This window comes from Hippocampus bargibanti, linkage group LG16 (genome assembly GCF_051943395.1).
Source record: "Hippocampus bargibanti isolate YZ-2025 linkage group LG16, ASM5194339v1, whole genome shotgun sequence".
NCBI lineage: Eukaryota > Metazoa > Chordata > Actinopteri > Syngnathiformes > Syngnathidae > Hippocampus > Hippocampus bargibanti.
The window spans coordinates 5677543-5695169 of NC_142749.1; the positions used below are offsets into that span (position 1 = coordinate 5677543).

General features: G+C 42.2%; 3 protein-coding genes across 3 annotated transcripts; 2 read left to right on the forward strand and 1 right to left on the reverse strand.

Annotated features, from left to right (window-relative positions):
- The first annotated feature begins 1320 nt into the window (after positions 1 to 1320).
- LOC148886177 (polyubiquitin-A-like) lies at positions 1321 to 5226 on the forward strand. The gene has a single exon (XM_089017680.1). The coding sequence runs from the start codon at positions 1321 to 1323 to the stop codon at positions 5224 to 5226; it is 3906 nt and encodes a 1301-aa protein (XP_088873806.1).
- Positions 5227 to 6863: 1637 nt separating this feature from the next.
- atp5mg (ATP synthase membrane subunit g) lies at positions 6864 to 8330 on the forward strand. The gene is made up of 3 exons (XM_089016524.1): positions 6864 to 7000; positions 7329 to 7489; positions 8133 to 8330. Exons 1-3 carry the CDS (start codon positions 6949 to 6951, stop codon positions 8229 to 8231), a joined length of 312 nt encoding a protein of 103 aa, XP_088872650.1. The 5' UTR covers positions 6864 to 6948; the 3' UTR covers positions 8232 to 8330.
- Positions 8331 to 8472: 142 nt separating this feature from the next.
- On the reverse strand, positions 8473 to 16862 carry ftr82 (finTRIM family, member 82). The gene is given in 8 exon segments (XM_089016522.1): positions 8473 to 10104; positions 11206 to 11286; positions 13913 to 13969; positions 14050 to 14076; positions 14079 to 14205; positions 14371 to 14604; positions 14879 to 14974; positions 16116 to 16862. Coding segments are annotated over 8 exon segments (1734 nt in total). The 5' UTR covers positions 16707 to 16862; the 3' UTR covers positions 8473 to 9583.
- Between the last annotated feature and the right edge of the window lie 765 nt (positions 16863 to 17627).

Genomic DNA, 17627 nt, shown 5'->3' on the forward strand with positions numbered 1-17627 from the left:
TACAATACTGAGTGGACTGCATATGTAAAAGCAAGGATGTGAAACATATTTTCGTCCGGGTCATATTTTGCATAATCACATCCCATAGGTCAGTTTTGTACTGCTCTCAGAAAAAAATAGCTGTGGCTTGTAAACACTTGCGTTTCCACATCTTTTTTTAGAGATTATGTCTGGTTCAGCGTCTCTGTTGCCTCGTTTTCGCTGTGATATGCTTCATTACATTTCGCCCCCCCCCCCCAAAAAAAAAATAAAATAAAAAAAAAATACACATTATTTACAAATCTCCAAAATTATTCGAACACTTTGTTGAACACAAATTCCAGGAAAGAATATATAACGTGCATGAAAACACTTATCGGGCATTCGGGACTGAAAAAGCTCGACGCGTAATAAAACATCACGTGACGCCGGCACGAATTTTGCTTACCTCTGATTCAAGCACATACGGTGAAATTCGTTGGTGTTTAGGTTTTATGACAATTCCAGTGACGACCGTATAAATTTCCAACACATTAGCCAAGCATGGGGTAAAAGAACACGTTCGCCTATCCTGTCAGGAGGATAACCACACTCATAATCTCGACTATTGCAAGCGCTTTCGGCTGTAAGGATGCTATAAACTTAACAAACTACTATGAAAGTACATATTTTGATGCACAGTATACGCAACAAACTCTGATATGTACAATAATAATTATGAATTGATAAATCGTTAGAAGTTAACTGGATTTTCACAAAGTGCGTGCGTAGGTGCGTGTGCTTGTGTGTGTGTGTGTGTGTGTGTGTGTGTGTGGCGTGGGGGTTGCAAGGGGATCTCAATGTTTGTTTTGTCAGGAAAACGAAAAAGTACATTATATGAACAAGTGTAAAGCCAAAAAAACTTACATTTTTACGATATACACAGTTGACAAATACTTTCCTATTTTTCAGACATTAAATAAAAAACATAATGTACTTCATTGAATAATAAATTCAAAACTTTGACTTGTGCTGAAAAGTTAACAGAATGGATAAACGCAGTACAACATAAGGCATCTTCATGTTTTAAAATTGTTTCTCATCTATTTTATTTTTTCAAAATTCTTTCTTTGCCTCTACAATTTAATGTGCGGAGAATTAAAGTTTAATAAAAACTGTCGATGCATGTAAGTTAACTAATGCTGAACTACTTTAAAAATGGATTGTGATTCTTTTACATTTCACCAAGAACCACTTGTGCAGCATACTTTCAATCGTGACGTTAGCTGTTATGTGTGGTTTGCCTTTTTAAAAGAAGCGACATGTGTAAAAGACATTGTTTTTTTCTTCTCAGGTGCAAACATGCAAATCTTTGTCAAGACCCTGACTGGCAAGACCATCACCCTTGAGGTTGAAGACAGTGACTCTATTGAGAATGTCAAAGCCAAAATCCAGGACAAGGAAGGTATTCCTCCGGACCAGCAAAGGTTGATATTTGCTGGCAAACAACTGGAAGATGGCCGGACCCTCTCTGACTATAACATTCAGAAGGAGTCCACCCTCCATCTTGTCTTGCGGCTGAGAGGTGGCATGCAGATCTTTGTCAAGACTTTAACTGGCAAGACTGTTACTCTTGAAGTTGAGGGGAGTGACACTGTTGAGAATGTGAAGGCCAAAATCCAAGACAAGGAAGGCATTCCGCCTGACCAACAGAGGTTGATATTTGCTGGCAAACAACTGGAAGATGGCCGCACCCTCTCTGACTATAACATCCAGAAGGAGTCCACCCTCCATCTTGTCTTGCGTCTCCGAGGTGGCATGCAAATATTTGTGAAGACTCTCACTGGTACAACAATCGCCCTTGAGGTTGAGGACAGTGACACTGTTGAAAATGTGAAGGTCAAAATTCAGCACAAAGAACACATACCTCCTGATCAACAGAGGTTGATATTTGCTGGCAAACAACTGGAAGATGGCCGAACCCTCTCTGATTACAACATCCAGAAAGAGTCCACCCTCCATCTTGTCCTGCGTCTGCGAGGTGGCATGCAGATATTTGTAAAGACCCTAACTGGCAAGACTGTCACTCTTGAGGTTGAGGCGAGTGACACTGTTGAGAATGTGAAGGCTAAAATCCAGGACAAAGAAGGAATTCCTCCTGATCAACAAAGGTTGATATTTGCTGGGAAACAACTAGAGGATGGCCGCACTCTCTCTGACTATAACATCCAGAAGGAGTCCACCCTCCATCTTGTCTTGCGGCTGCGAGGTGGCATGCAGATCTTTGTGAAGACCCTCACTGGCAAAACCATCACCCTTGAGGTTGAGGACAGTGACACTGTTGAAAATGTGAAGGTCAAAATTCAGGACAAAGAAGGCATTCCTCCTGACCAGCAAAGGTTGATATTTGCTGGGAAACAATTGGAAGATGGCAGAACCCTCTCTGACTACAATATCCAGAAAGAGTCCACCCTCCATCTTGTCTTGCGTTTGAGAGGTGGCATGCAGATTTTTGTAAAAACCCTAACCGGCAAGACTGTCACTCTTGAGGTTGAAGGGAATGACACTGTTGAAAATGTGAAAGCCAAAATCCAGGACAAAGAAGGGATTCCTCCTGACCAACAGAGGTTGATATTTGCTGGCAAACAATTGGAAGATGGCAGAACCCTCTCGGACTACAATATCCAGAAAGAGTCCACCCTCCATCTTGTCTTGCGTTTGAGAGGTGGCATGCAGATTTTTGTAAAAACCCTAACCGGCAAGACTGTCACTCTTGAGGTTGAGGATAGTGACACAGTTGAGAATGTGAAGGTCAAAATTCAGGACAAAGAAGGTATTCCTCCTGATCAGCAGAGGCTGATATTTGCTGGAAAACAACTGGAAGATGGCCGCACCCTCTCTGACTACAACATCCAGAAAGAATCCACCCTCCATCTTGTGTTGCGTTTAAGAGGTGGCATGCAGATATTTGTAAAGACCCTAACGGGCAAGACTGTCACTCTTGAGGTTGAGGGTAATGACACAGTTGAGAATGTGAAGGCCAAAATTCAGGACAAAGAAGGTATTCCTCCTGATCAGCAGAGGCTGATATTTGCTGGAAAACAACTGGAAGATGGCCGCACCCTCTCTGACTACAACATCCAGAAAGAATCCACCCTCCATCTTGTGTTGCGTTTAAGAGGTGGCATGCAGATATTTGTAAAGACCCTAACGGGCAAGACTGTCACTCTTGAGGTTGAGGGTAATGACACAGTTGAGAATGTGAAGGCCAAAATTCAGGACAAAGAAGGTATTCCTCCTGATCAGCAGAGGCTGATATTTGCTGGAAAACAACTGGAAGATGGCCGCACCCTCTCTGACTACAACATCCAGAAAGAATCAACCCTCCATCTTGTCTTGCGTCTGAGAGGTGGAATGCAGATTTTTGTCAAGACGCTAACTGGAAAGACTGTCACTCTTGAGGTTGAGGGGAATGACACAGTTGAGAATGTGAAAGCCAAAATTCAGGACAAAGAAGGCATTCCTCCTGACCAACAGAGGCTGATATTTGCTGGCAAACAACTGGAAGATGGCCGGACCCTCTCTGACTATAACATTCAGAAGGAGTCCACCCTCCATCTTGTACTGCGTCTGCGAGGTGGCATGCAGATCTTTGTAAAGACCCTAACTGGCAAGACTGTCACTCTCGAGGTTGAGGGGAATGACACAGTTGAAAATGTGAAAGCTAAAATCCAGGACAAAGAAGGGATTCCTCCTGACCAACAGAGGTTGATATTTGCTGGCAAACAACTGGAAGATGGCCGCACCCTCTCTGACTACAACATCCAGAAAGAGGCCACCCTCCATCTTGTCCTGCGTCTGCGAGGTGGCATGCAGATATTTGTGAAGACCCTTACCGTCAAGACCGTCACCCTTGAGGTTGAGACCAGTGACACTGTTGAAAATGTCAAGGCCCAAATCCAAAACAAAGAAGGAATTCCTCCTGACCATCAGAGGTTGTATTTTGCCGGCAAGGCACTTGAAGATGACCAAATGCTCTCTGACTACAACATTCAGAAAGAGTCTACCCTCCACCATGTCCTGCGCTTGAGAGGTGGCATGCAGATCTTTGTAAAAACCCTAACTGGCAAGACAATCACTCTTGAGGTTGAGGGAAGTGATACTGTTGAGGATGTCAAAGCCAAAATCAAAGACAAGGAAGGTATTCCGCCTCATCACCAGAGGCTGATCTTTGCTGGCAAACAGCTGGGATGTGATCACACCCTCTCTGACTACAACATCCAAAAGGAAGCTAGTCTTCATCTGGTCCTGCGTCTGCGAGGCGGCATGCAGTTGTTTGTAAAGACCCTCACTGGAAAGACAATCACTCTGGAGGTTGAGGCCAATGATACAGTTGAGAATGTCAAGGCAAAAATCCAGGACAAGGAAGGTATTCCCCCTGACCAACAACGGCTGATCTTTGCTGGAAAGCAACTGGAAGATGGCCGTACCCTCTCTGATTACAACATCCAGAAAGAGTCCACTCTCCATCTTGTCTTGCGTCTGAGAGGTGGAATGCAGATCTTTGTAAAGACCCTCACTGGCAAGACTGTTACTCTCGAGGTAGAGGACAGTGACACAGTTGAGAACGTGAAAGCCAAAATCCAGGACAAGGAAGGAATTCCACCTGATCAACAGAGGTTAATATTTGCTGGCAAACAATTAGAAGATGGTCGCACACTCTCTGATTACAACATCCAGAAGGAGTCCACTCTCCATCTTGTCCTGCGTCTGAGAGGTGGAATGCAGATCTTTGTAAAGACCCTAACTGGCAAGACTGTTACTCTTGAGGTTGAGGACAGTGACACAGTTGAGAATGTGAAAGTCAAAATCCAGGACAAAGAAGGAATTCCCCCTGATCAACAGAGGTTAATATTTGCTGGCAAACAATTAGAAGATGGCCGCACACTCTCTGACTACAACATCCAGAAAGAATCAACCCTCCATCTTGTACTACGTCTGAGAGGTGGAATGCAGATCTTTGTAAAGACCCTAACTGGCAAGACTGTCACTCTTGAGGTTGAGGACAATGACACAGTTGAGAATGTGAAAGTCAAAATCCAGGACAAAGAAGGAATTCCCCCTGATCAACAGAGGTTAATATTTGCTGGCAAGCAATTAGAAGATGGCCGCACACTTGCTGATTACAACATCCAGAAAGAAGCAACCCTCCATCTTGTCCTGCGTTTGCGAGGTGGGCTCAAAAGCAATTCAGGATTCCATGTTTAAACCCCTGAAATTAACATTTTATGCATGACTCGCTGAATGTGATTGAATAAAAGATTAAACCCAACAAAGGCCCTGCTGGTTTGATGTGAGAGGTTTCTTGATTTGCATTTTCTGAGTACTAGTTGGTGTGTTTGAAGGCTCATGTTCTCACAAATTGAGGATTTTAATGCTGAGGAAAGAACAGCAAATAAACTGTCCAAAATTTTATTTACATTTAAGACGTGTACAACACAGCAACTCTATTCATTGTGTTTGGTTTCTGTTGCCGTAAGCTTAAATTTTAGGTATGAAAAACTTGAACATTCAGTATTGCAAACAATACACACTGATTGCTTCGATTTATACATGAGAATGAGAATCTAGACAAATTTCCTTATTTTTCTGATTTTACTGGTGGCTTCATCTTTCCTGCAGACTCCAGTGCTGAAGTTTCATTTGGCCATTACTGTTATAAGGCAGTCAGTAACAATCTAAATACTGCCAATCGAGGCTATCATGACAAGAATGAAATGTAAAAGACTAGTGCAAACCATGAACAATAAATCATTCACTGCCATTCCTGAATTTATTCGGGAATTGAAAAGCATGACGTGGAAATCCATTTCCGAATTTGTTTTGGTTTGTTTTTCTTGGGTATGCTGATAAAGCGATGTTGACCTCTGGCAATGTTTTTTGCTCCCATGATGGGGCAGCATTTTCCTTTTGTACAGCTGCCCCAAATCCTGTTTACTTTATTTTAATCTAATTTATCAAACACAACCTGCTCCCTCCTGCCTGTTTTTTGGGATCCGCACCCGCCATCACCACCTTGCAAACGTGACAGAATTTGAGCTCAGATTAACTTTTTTTCTGATGAAAGAAAAGAGTCTGAGGTTTCTTAGCAGCATTGAATGTTTATGTAGTCCTAAAGCTCAATATTCTGTGTCATTAAATTTGAGTGACAATGACAAACACACTGGCACTGGCGTGGACACATTTTTGCACATCGTCTGGCAGAGAACGAGTTAAAATAAATGTATATGAAAATACATCAATATTTTGTAACTGAACGGATCTTAGTGTGGAAAATGATTGGATTTTGTTCTCACATCACAGTTTATCAATGTCAAATCCAAACCTGAAAACGCTCATTAAAAATTAGTGGCATACACATTTAATTGACTGTTTTTTCTCAAAGTGATTGTTTCTGAATGTCGACAATAATGCAGTTTATTTGCTTTTTTGATTGTTGCTTTTTTGATTTGGGAGCCTTTTATTGAGCGAGTTGCTTGTTCTGTAGCCACAAAGGGACATAAGTCTTCTTGTGCAGATCCCAAGCTCGGATAAATAGAGGGTTGTGTCAGGAAGGGCATCCGACGTAAAAGCTGGGCCAAAACAAACATGCGTATCATACCTCTGAAGATGGAGGTAACTGATTCGCTGTGGCGACCCCTTTAAGGGAAAAGCCGAAAGGAAAAGAAGTGTTTTGACAACAAAGTTCCTTATGAATTGAAATGTGCATTTTAAAATTACAATTTTTTTATGGTATCGAAAAGCTAGAAATATATCGATACGCATTGTTATACTGTATACAGTAATATTTTTGTCCTTGTAGATAAAACGGGCAATTTATGTACCGGCAGTTTTTTGGACAGCTCCTGATACGGGTCCTTTTAGCTGGAGGTGACATTCAGTCTTCGAGCGTCAGGCGATCGAAAAGCGTGCGTCGATTACCGTCTCAAAATGGCACAAGCAGTCCAAAAGCTGGTCGCCAAAGTGCCAAGTTTGGTTGGCGGTAGGTTTGTGTATATTTGTTTTGTTGCAGTTCTATAATGCCTGTCCAGTTATGACTCGTTTTTCCTTTTTTGGTTGCACTATGTCAGTTGAGTTACCATGACCTATTTGGGCTTGTTGCTGGGTAGTTGCTAACTGAATAAAATAAGTCGTAGCTATTACGAGTTGACGCATCTTGTCGTTGCCATAACACGTGGTGAATACGTGTAAATATCTCGTCGTGGGCTGGTTAATGGTCGGTTAGTGAGGATCGTTTTTTCGTTGTTTTTGTAGGATGCTCAAAGTTAGCATTAGCTGCCATTGGCTGATCGTGTGTCCTCTTCTCATAGCCGCTGTCACCTACTCCAAACCTCGGCTAGCAACTTTCTGGCATTACGCCCGCGTTGAACTTGTTCCACCGAGTCCAGCTGAGATCCCCAAAGCTATCGAGGGGGCATCCAACATCATCAAGGGTTTCCAGACGGGACGCCTTGGACAAACAACAGTGAAGGTGCGTGAGCGTGGCTTCACAGATGCTTTGAGATCATATGCAGGAGCTGCATTACTTTTTACATTTATAACGATGCAAACCCACGAAGACAGACATTGTTCAGCGGTGCTGTGTAAGATTATTTTACTGCAGGGGTGCCCAATCGTGGTCGTGTTTGTCGGTAACAGGGCGCAGGTTATCAATTGGGCACTACCATCACAGGGATGAATACACCCCCACAACATGAGAGATCATTTTCACTAGCAATACATGCCTCACAAGTCAACATTCATTTCAAGAGATGTTTTTTATTCTCATAATTCTTGTGTGTAAATTTTCAAGCTTAAATGAATGTATAATGTCATGTTTTGAAATGAAGATGATAAACATAAGATGGCACGAAAGCGAATCATAGTGAATGCTCCCCAGTTGCACTTGGACTTAACAGTATCTAGTGAAATTCTCGTTTGTAATCCAAAATCTAAAAAGTATTGTGTTTGATTTTTTTTGTGGGTTAGTGTTTTCAGGTATTTTCAGAGGCTTGAATCTGCAATTCAGTTTGAAACCGTTGATTTGGGTTCCGTCTTAATGGCTTGTTACATTGGTCAGACTACAGTGCCATAAATGTTAAATTATTCAAAATGTTTTTTTTCTTTCTGTTCAGGATGCTCTAAGGAATGGGTTGGTGGCTACTGAAGTACTCATGTGGTTTTACCTTGGCGAATGCATTGGAAAAGGAGGAATTGTTGGCTATAACGTCTGAACTTTTGAACTGTCAATTTTCTTTTCCTCTTGAGCATTGTATGCTCTAAATCCTACAAAACATTAGGGAACAATAAACAAATATGTATTGTGACAAAAACTGTTTTCTTCACATGGTCTTTTGAGTGCATCGTTGTAGTAACTCTTACTTATTTGACTTTACAACCTTCAAGTGCTGATTTTTTTTGAAACTCCCTAGATAAGTTCATTATTTTTAAGTTCAGTTTCTGAGATGCCATTTAGTTTATCTAAGTTTTAGGAACAACACACATTGTGGTTGATAGATATCTGGAAAAAATACAGTACTATGAAAAGTCACACGTTTTAGAATTGGCGGATTATAACAAATTGCATTTTTGTATAACTAACGGTATATTGTAAATTAGTACAAAAAAGGTTGGATTCTGCTTGTCACATACTAAATGTGGAATACAAAATTAGAAATCATTAACAATTACACCATAAGTGAACCGGCAAAGAGTGCAGCATTGCAGGAAATCCAGAATTCAAGTTTAATTTAATTTCCGAATCAACGTGCTTCATTTTACATTCAAAAATGATCATGTGACTTAGGTTGCCTCGCTTCTGCAGCTCAAGCGATTTTGGGGAGAAGGAACTTCAACGGGGAGGCTGAAGTATGACAATTTGACAACGGGCACATTCAGAACAAATAAATACAATAAAACAATCAGTTACTGTCATCATCCACTAGAGGGCGGTAGTAGAGGTACATGTGCTCGACGACATATTCATCAATCACCTGTCGTGTACTTACGTAACTCATGCCTTGGGGGGGGTGGGGAAAAAAAATGAAACAAACTCCCTTTTTTAATTTCGCTCTTTATTCAAAACTATAAATCTGTCCAAAATATAAAATAAGACCGTTTGTATCACAATTATCTCAGGAGTTTTCAATAAAACAGTCTCCTATGTAAGTAAACATGCATAACGTTAAACAAAGGGTTAGTTGAGCTGTGAAAATGCAAATATGAGGGCATGAAATCATCTTTCCAGTTCTTTGAAATTATGGCCACAAAGAACATAGCGACAATTCATCCAGTTATCTGTTTTGATTGTAAAAACATTTGACACACCCTCTGACGCAAGATAAATATGAAATATAAGGATGTGACATTCACTTTTAAAGGCTTTTTTGGCAGTGATCTTTGCAAGTGTTACAGTAATTAGATTTGAAAATGTATAATAATATAGTTTGTGATAGTTTACACACATATGGGTGGAAAACCGCTCGAACCAGTGTAACATTCTCAATGTGATACAAAAATATAGACAGTATTTAAAAAGCATCAAACAGTATAAGACATCAAAATGTAAGTGTTGGGTCAAATATGTTCATTTGATGGTGCAGATTTTGAGTGAGGTTCCAACTCCAAAGCCTGGGTAAAGGGGCTCAATAAAAGTGGTCTCAAACCTGTGCAGCAGCGTCATGCTACTTCCAATGCTATAAAAGGCCAACACGCCTGCGTTGTGGTCCAAGTACACGCCTATCCTCGAGGAGTGAGGACCGCTGACGGCTTTATCAACTCTGTTGTGCCAGGCCGAGTAGCCGGTGTCAGAGCAGAGTAGACTCCAGGATTTATCGTTGTAGCCCAGCAGACACAACGAGCCTTTACCCTTCCGGCTGATGCCCCTGTAGGCCGCTCCAATGGAGAACTCCCCACTCCATTCAATCTCCCAATAGAAGCGACCACCTGACAGACCCTCCCGGCACAGAACCTGGGCAAAACTGTCAAACCTGTCTGGGTTGTCCCCATACGGCTGCAGGTCCCTAGTTCGGATGACTTTTCTGCTGTGCTCAGAGATGTACAGCTCTTTGTAGGCCGTGATTGGATCCAACTTCAGCTGGCAGAAGTCTGCATCACAAGGGGAAATATACTTTTGTTTTCTGACTGAAGTACCTGAAGTCAATTTAAAGTGTGCTAAAATGTACAAATGATGCAAATGTTACTTTTTAACTCATTTATTGCCTGACGTGCAAAAATGTGTCTACTCCATTGCCAGGGTTTTTGTCATTCTCACTCGAATTCCAGCACCCACAGAATATTAGAGTTTTAGGACGAGATAAACATTCAATGCAGCGTAAGAAACGTTAGACTCTCTTCTTTCATAAAAAAATGAGTTAATTCCTAAATTATATGGGTCTGGAGTTATGTGAGCTTGAAATGAGGATGGCCGTCCAAAATACAATGTACATACGGTTTATACAGTGCTTTAACAACAGCTGAATCTGGAACAAAGCGCTAACATGGAAAAAAGGGAAATGCTGCCCCCTAGTGGAAAAAAAAAAAAAACAATGCCAGAGGACATGGCCAGCGCTTTATCGGCACCCAAACTAAAACTAAACAAAATCCGCAAAATATTGCGAATGGCGCTCTACATCATATTTTCAATTCCCGAATAAATTCATTGAATGGTAGTGAATGAGTTAATGGCTTGTATCCAAATATTAATCTCCATGGGGCCTGTCATTATGGAACAAAACAACCAGGTACTGCAGATCTTTGATTTGCTCATTTTGGATTGTGAGGAAAATATTCTGTGTTGCCACTTCACTAATCGTCGGACTATTTTACATCATAATTGTTCCTATGACTTTTTCAACCCCATGCCATGATCTACGAGGGAGGACCACGATCCAGAGCCACTTTCAAGCACTGCCTGAAACAGTATTTTGCGGAAACACCCCTCAGTCTCACACTCACACCGCTCCCATAACTGTCGCTGCAAGAATCGGGCTGCATCCCCTGAACCCCCGCACCCTACTGTCGTCATTGTGACTCAAGCCTGATTCACCATTGACCCAGATGGACAAGTATATGGGGTCAAGGTTTCCAATAGCCTATTTGCAGATGAGAGGGCTGTCCCCTGAAATGTGTCTAATTTCAGCAAGACAAGAAATAGGGTGTCTAATGTGTGATTATTTTTGACAAAAACATTTTAAAAAAAATACATACATTTGATAAAATCTGCTCTGCTCCTTGGCTCTGGGGTCGCAGAGTTGCTGTCCATGGTGGTCATATTGTGGTAGTCTTTACCTGCAAATTAAGCAGCAATTTAAAAAAAAATCTGTCGGCTGTCGTTTGATCTCGTGCATTGACGGTCAGAGCAGGAGTGGGTAATCTGAAGAACCAGGTGATTTGCTGTAGTGTTTGAGTTGCTTTTCCAGCCCTCACATTGATTTGCTTTCGACCGAAGATACATATTGAAGACAATAAATAAAGTGCATTTGTAACATTTATGGTATATTTACAAATTGCCTTGTTGCAGCAGTTGTGAAAGCACTCTAAGAATAAGGATTTGCAGTACATGTATTCTTTTGTATCGTACAAATGAAGTACTAACACGTAAAATTATAATTATAAATTATTATAAATAAAATTTATTATTATTATTATTATTATTATTATTATTATTATTATTATTATTATTGGTAGACCTGTGTTTTATATAGAGTCTATGGATACATGTCTTGAGGAGCTCGCAAAGAAGAAGAAGAAGACAAGAAAGCAGTGTCAGCGGAGAGCGCCGACGTGTATGTGGAACTGTCACGGCTTGGAATTGAAGCGGATTTACGTGGGATAGGAGCTGCGAGACCGTCTCTTTTTGTCAATGGATGCTACAGCTTTGTGTTTGCGTTCCACATTTATCTAGTAGCAGACGTGCACATTTCACTGTGACGTCCCTGATCCACTGGTGAAAAGGATGCTTGGATCCTATACTTTTTCATCTAAAACTGCTTCATACAACAAAGAGGGTCCAGAAAGTGCTTCAGATTGAATAGGACTTTCTGTGTATTTTATGTTGTGTCCCATTATTTATTTAGTTGTTTATTTGTTTTAACTTCAAGATGATGCCGCAAGAGTAGATGCCTTTACAGCAGGTCCTGTATTTTGTTTTTCTACTTCTTCCTTTCCTTTCCTCTTACTTTCATCACTTTGCTGCTGTGTAATGTAAATTTCTTCACTGCGATACTCATAAAGGCTAATCTAATCTAATCGAGTTGCAATAACTTAATGTATAGAACAAGTAACGCCAGTGTCACTTGCTTATACAAAATAACACATTAAACAGTCAGGGGTGTGACTTGTAAAGGCAACAAAACTGGGTGTAAAAGCCTTTCTCTTTTAATTGAAGCGCCTGTTGCGCTGTGATCATCAAGTTAGTGTTAGACCATTGAGTGGTGCACCAGAAGTGGTGCTTAAGTTTCAAATGGGAAGTGCGAACAAGAAACACCATGTTAACTGCTTAAAGGACAACCGACATCCCTTTTTTTGTTCCCTAACTGACATCAGAAAAACGTTTTATAGCATCTAAAATACCCAAAACATGCAGTATAATATTTTAGTCAAATGCAAAACACCAATAAAAATGACTTAAAGTGTGCTGAAACTGCAAAAAATGAAACTGGAAGTGGCCAGTTTCAGAAAGTCCCGCCCACTTGTTCGTGGCGTCACCCCAAGACGTCTTGCCTTGCTGGAGAATCAAAACAATGGCTTCAGATTCGGAGAATATGCTTTCTTGTTACACATCCAGTTCTGAATATGATTCAAATATTTCTGAAGAGGAAAGCATCCATGTTTGCAATCGATTAAATAATTTATTCCATGCCATTTTGAGGCAATAGGGGGGGAATGTAACATCCAAAAAGAGGCAGAAAATTGTGACAAATCTCTGTGTAAGGAATTATTCAGCCCGTTTCCACATGCTGATTAATTCCTTACACGGAGCTTTGTCGCTATCTTCTGCCTCTTTTTGGTGCTACACAAAGTTTTCAGACCAAACAAAGTACAGCAAAATGCATTGACGTGATGGAAGGACGGCTCCAATGTGTCCTTTTTTCGGTCAGGGGCGTTCCTTCAGTGACGTAACGTGAGGACTCGTCACCAACTCAAAAACAAGACTTCCGGAATATTCAGCGCGAGTCTTAAAACGTAAAATATAGCTCTATGCGGTGGAATCTTTGTAAAATACGCTTTTGAAGTGCGCTTTTCAACCCTTTCATGTCTTTCAATTCCTTGATCTCCTTGATGTGCGTCTCACCCTGACGCATAGCACACGCTTGAAAATTGTATAAAAGGAGCTGTCGCGGGACAGAGAGATGGGGCGAACCACGGGGCAGAATCATCTCAGACTCACGCCCGGCTCACGCCGGGCGTCGGACGGACATCACGGCACGACTTGCTCAACTCCACGCCACGATCAAGCTCTGCGCGTCACCTGCCTGGGAGATCTGACAACGAACCTACTTACAAATAAAGAGAAACATCAAACTCTTTATTGGTGTTTCTCTTTAAAGTCATTTGAAGCCATTTTACAAATTATGGACACAACTTCTCGGTTGTCCTTTAAATCTTGCAGTGTTAACTACAATCTGTGGTATTGAGTGCCAAGTGTGTTCACCAATGTGAAGTACACTTTCCCATCTGTCTCATTTCTGTCATTTTGTCCACTTCACCGTGTTTTCATATTTGTTCAAAGTCACACTGATCATGATGATGTCAGCACTTTGAGTTGTAATTTGGATCAAATACAATCTGAATATGTTTACATATGTACATTTTGATTTTATGTGTGCCGGTCTAGAACAGTGAAACTTAAGAGTAGAAAACTAGCCCCACTCTCATCCGGTTTACTGTTGCAATTTTTTGCGCATCAGCCTACCTCTACTTCTTCTATCCAGTGTTCGACTCTCCGTTGTGTACACCGGAACATCATTCACTGTAAGACACAGTAGACATTTATTCAAATCATTTTTAGAACGTTTCTGGTCCACTTCTGTTGTTGAAAATCTGACCAACCTGATTTGGAGATCTTCAGCAGCTCTTGCCAAATTCTTCCAGCTGTTCCTTGATCTCGGCTACAGCTTTCCTGACCGCCCCAAAAGAAAAATCAGGGTTTACGGTCACCTTTGGTATGAAGCCATCATCGGTGGGTGTGCACAGGTAGTTGAAATTCTGAAAGGAAGCATGTTTTAACAAATAATTAATGGAAATAATATGGCCTGTGCAAAAATATATAGAAGATCTGACAGTATCTGTGTGTAAACATTTTAAAAATAGTTTTTTATTGTCATCTCACATCAATCATAAAGCCTGGCTTGTGTTTCTGAAGTAGGATACCTGCAAAAAGTGAATGTGGTCATCCGTAGAATAAAGTTGCTTCAAGCCTGACTCCTTTTTCTTCAGTTCGTCAATCTCTTGTTCCAGACGCTCGACCAACGCTTCAGCTTGGTTGAATGCAGCCTTCTCATTGATCCCAATCAATTTGGTCACCTCTGACCTCATCCTCTCGATGGAACGAATCATATCCTCAAACATCTTCTGACTCTCGACCATGGCTCGCTGGGCTGAGTTCTGCACAAAAACATGGCGGATGTGTTTTCCAGGAGGTACTTCTACTGTACTATTTTACCTTAAGCGGTGTGTTATTTGTGCAGGCAAATGAGATATAACTTTAAGGTCATGTGATGACCTCAAGGCAAAGCATAATTCATTGCTAATCCACTTTTCAATTGGTCTTGTTGTTTTTACCAAACCGTTTTCATCATAACAACTAAAGGAAGAATAACAACAAGGAGCTCTGGGACTGTTGCCATCTTCAGTCTTAGTTTCTAATGCTTGACCTTACCTTTAATGAATCCACCGCAGTCATCAACTCCTCCAGCTCCTTTACTCGGTCCTGGCATTTTTGTTTAATCTCGGTTGTGGCGATTCCCAAGAGTTTCTGCAACAAATGATTTCTTTGTATCCGTACATCAGCACATTTCAGAAAACCTCATAGCTGTAGTTCAACGTCATGCTCGCTTGATTGTTGTCGTTGAGAAAATACAAGGGGCATATTTGAAAGCTCATTATAACTCAGCATGTCTCATAAGCCTGATTCAAAGGGTCTTCTCAAAATAGGCAGGTTTAATCTCAGTTTGGGGGTAACTGGGGGTGGGGGTGTCTGTAATGGAATTCTGGCCATGTCAGGAATGTGAAGCCACCGCGGACTGACTTTTTCAAGCTACCTTTCAAGGTGACCGCCATAATAGGCCGCAGAATAAAGAGTTTTTTTTCGAATTCAGCTTGATTCTCAAACTCACCAAGCCATTCTTCAAGATAAGCTGGTGGAATGTGGGGAATCTGGCAGAGGGGGGAAGTTTGAGAGGGGAGGAGAGAGAGACAGGAGGAGATGGTGTGAGATTTGTGAAACTCTGATTGTAAATGTCCTGATTTGAGATATGAGACTTTCTTGTGAGGAAATGAAAGGGGGAGCGGGGGCATAAAGTACAATAAACAATGTCGATTCAAACACAACACAGTCCGCTGACCGTCTGTGTTTCCTCACAGCACTTGAGCGCCTCGATTGTGTTTGGCTTTGATTCATGATCCCGAACGACTGAAAGCCTTTGACTCCCCGACATTCCAGTATCACTCCGGGCCTCCTCCCGCAGGTGGGAAATGGCGCAGGAAGACAGTTTCTGTGTAACCATCCCACGGATGGAACATTACATTCACTGAAAATCAACTCTCGGTGGTGATAAGCAAGACACTCCCACCCCAAACACTCCACACAACTAATCAGAGAGCCGCATTGGTTTTGGCGGTGAATACCCGCCAAGTTAGGTGATACCATTGGAAAAATAGGGCAAAGTGCGTGCAACAGTTTTCCTGAAGGTTGGAGGGGGAAAACAAACAGATAATTTTCAGTGAGCCAACATGCCTTGCCGAATGCTGCTTGTATAACCACACAACAGCGACGCTATAACACGAACACGCATTTTTGTTCTCAGATGCTTTTTTGTTTAGTGATCTAACAGGTAGCTGTAGTACTATTTATGCTGATAAACAACAATGTAAAGCAATTTCCCCAATGATCCTACCTGTTTCTCACTCCTTTCTGCCTCAGCAGAGACAATGTCATGGCCTTTGTGTTCACTGACTGTGCAGATGGCACAGATGCACATTTGGTCGGTTCGACAGAAGAGCTCCAAGGATTTCTGGTGCTGCGGGCAAATCTTCCTGTCCAGGTTCCCCAACTCGTCCACCAACTTGTGCCTTTTGAATGTGGCCGACTCATAATGTGGTTTCAGGTGTTTCTCACAGTAGGACGCCAGACAGTTCAGGCAGGACTTGATGGCTTTGAGTTTCTTTCCGGAGCAGAAGTCACAAGGGACATCGCTTGGCCCGGCATAGCCGTTCCCTTGGGGGATGAGGACGTTTAGGTTCAGACCACTCTTCTTGATCTTCTCGGCCACCATGCTGAGGGTGGCGTTGGGTCGCAACACGGGCCTCTGGGTGAAGGTGATCTTGCACTGAGGGCAAATGTATATCCCGGTGTAGTCTGCCTCGTTCCAGTAGCCGCTGATGCAGTCCATACAGAAACTGTGGCCACAAGGAATAGCGACGGGGTCCCTCAGGAGGTTCACGCACAGGGTGCAGCTAAAGTAATCAGGAGACGTGTGGTCAGCCATTGTGGTGAGAACGCTTTCAGTCCTGAGGAAGTGGAGAAGAAAATGCCCGGGAGCAAAGTGCGCTGAGTCGAGTCTGCGTGAGAGCCCGCCCTCTTGAGTGTGGTACAGCCTGCCAGAGACAGGACCTACTTGTATTTCTGAATTCCAGGGGTTATTGATTGAAAGCAGACAAGGCCCGCCTCCTGCGCTGTGTGAGTGTATGCGGCCCTGCCCGCTTCAGATAAGCAGGTTGAGCAAGGGAAGAGAGAAAAGAAAGCAGGAGGGAGGGAGAGCCAACCCTGTAGGCCGGAAAGAGGGGAAACCAAAAGTCTAAAAGAGAGAATGAGTGAAATGTGTAAAGCTCAAAACGAGAAAAGAAATATGCTTGCAAACGCCTTCATTTCCTCTCCCGCAGCTTACTTCCAATTCCTCCTGTGGCTCATCTGGGGATGAATTGTGAGCACTTCTCGACAGCTGTGTTTCCACCTATTGTTTTCCGACAGAATCGCCATTGTTTGAAACCGGTTACAGTCCAACAAACACAAATGGAGGGTTCGGCAGTTTTGGAATTTAAGGGACCACCCAATAAACAAACATGCACGGTGCAAGCATGTGGATTTTCAGGAAAACATCCTTTCTCGCACCTTTGATCCGAATTATACTACTTATATTGGAGCAACATCGGTCGGTCAAATGCACCTCTAGAGGTCAATATGTAACTGCCGATATGGCGATTGCATCTGTTTGTTCAGAGCAGGGAGCCGCAGATGCAGCCATGCGCGAATGGAACATTCCCGTGAGCTGCAGGTGTGTGTAGATGTTTGACATACTTGAGTGTTACATCATGTGGAAAGTTGCCCACTCCACTGTTCAAATTAGGCACAAGAGGCAAGTGCACGCTGACATCACAAAAAAAACTTTAGCATTTCTATCAGGCCATGG

Excerpts from the sequence above, each read along its gene's own strand:
- atp5mg (XM_089016524.1), top strand. The coding sequence starts at position 6,949 with ATGGCACAAGCAGTCCAAAAGCTGGTCGCCAAAGTGCCAAGTTTGGTT. Across the intron at positions 7,001-7,328 it reads AGTGCCAAGTTTGGTTGGCG|CCGCTGTCACCTACTCCAAA; the intron begins GTAGGTTTGTGT and ends CTCTTCTCATAG. Across the intron at positions 7,490-8,132 it reads TTGGACAAACAACAGTGAAG|GATGCTCTAAGGAATGGGTT; the intron begins GTGCGTGAGCGT and ends CTTTCTGTTCAG.
- LOC148886177 (XM_089017680.1), top strand. The coding sequence starts at position 1,321 with ATGCAAATCTTTGTCAAGACCCTGACTGGCAAGACCATCACCCTTGAG.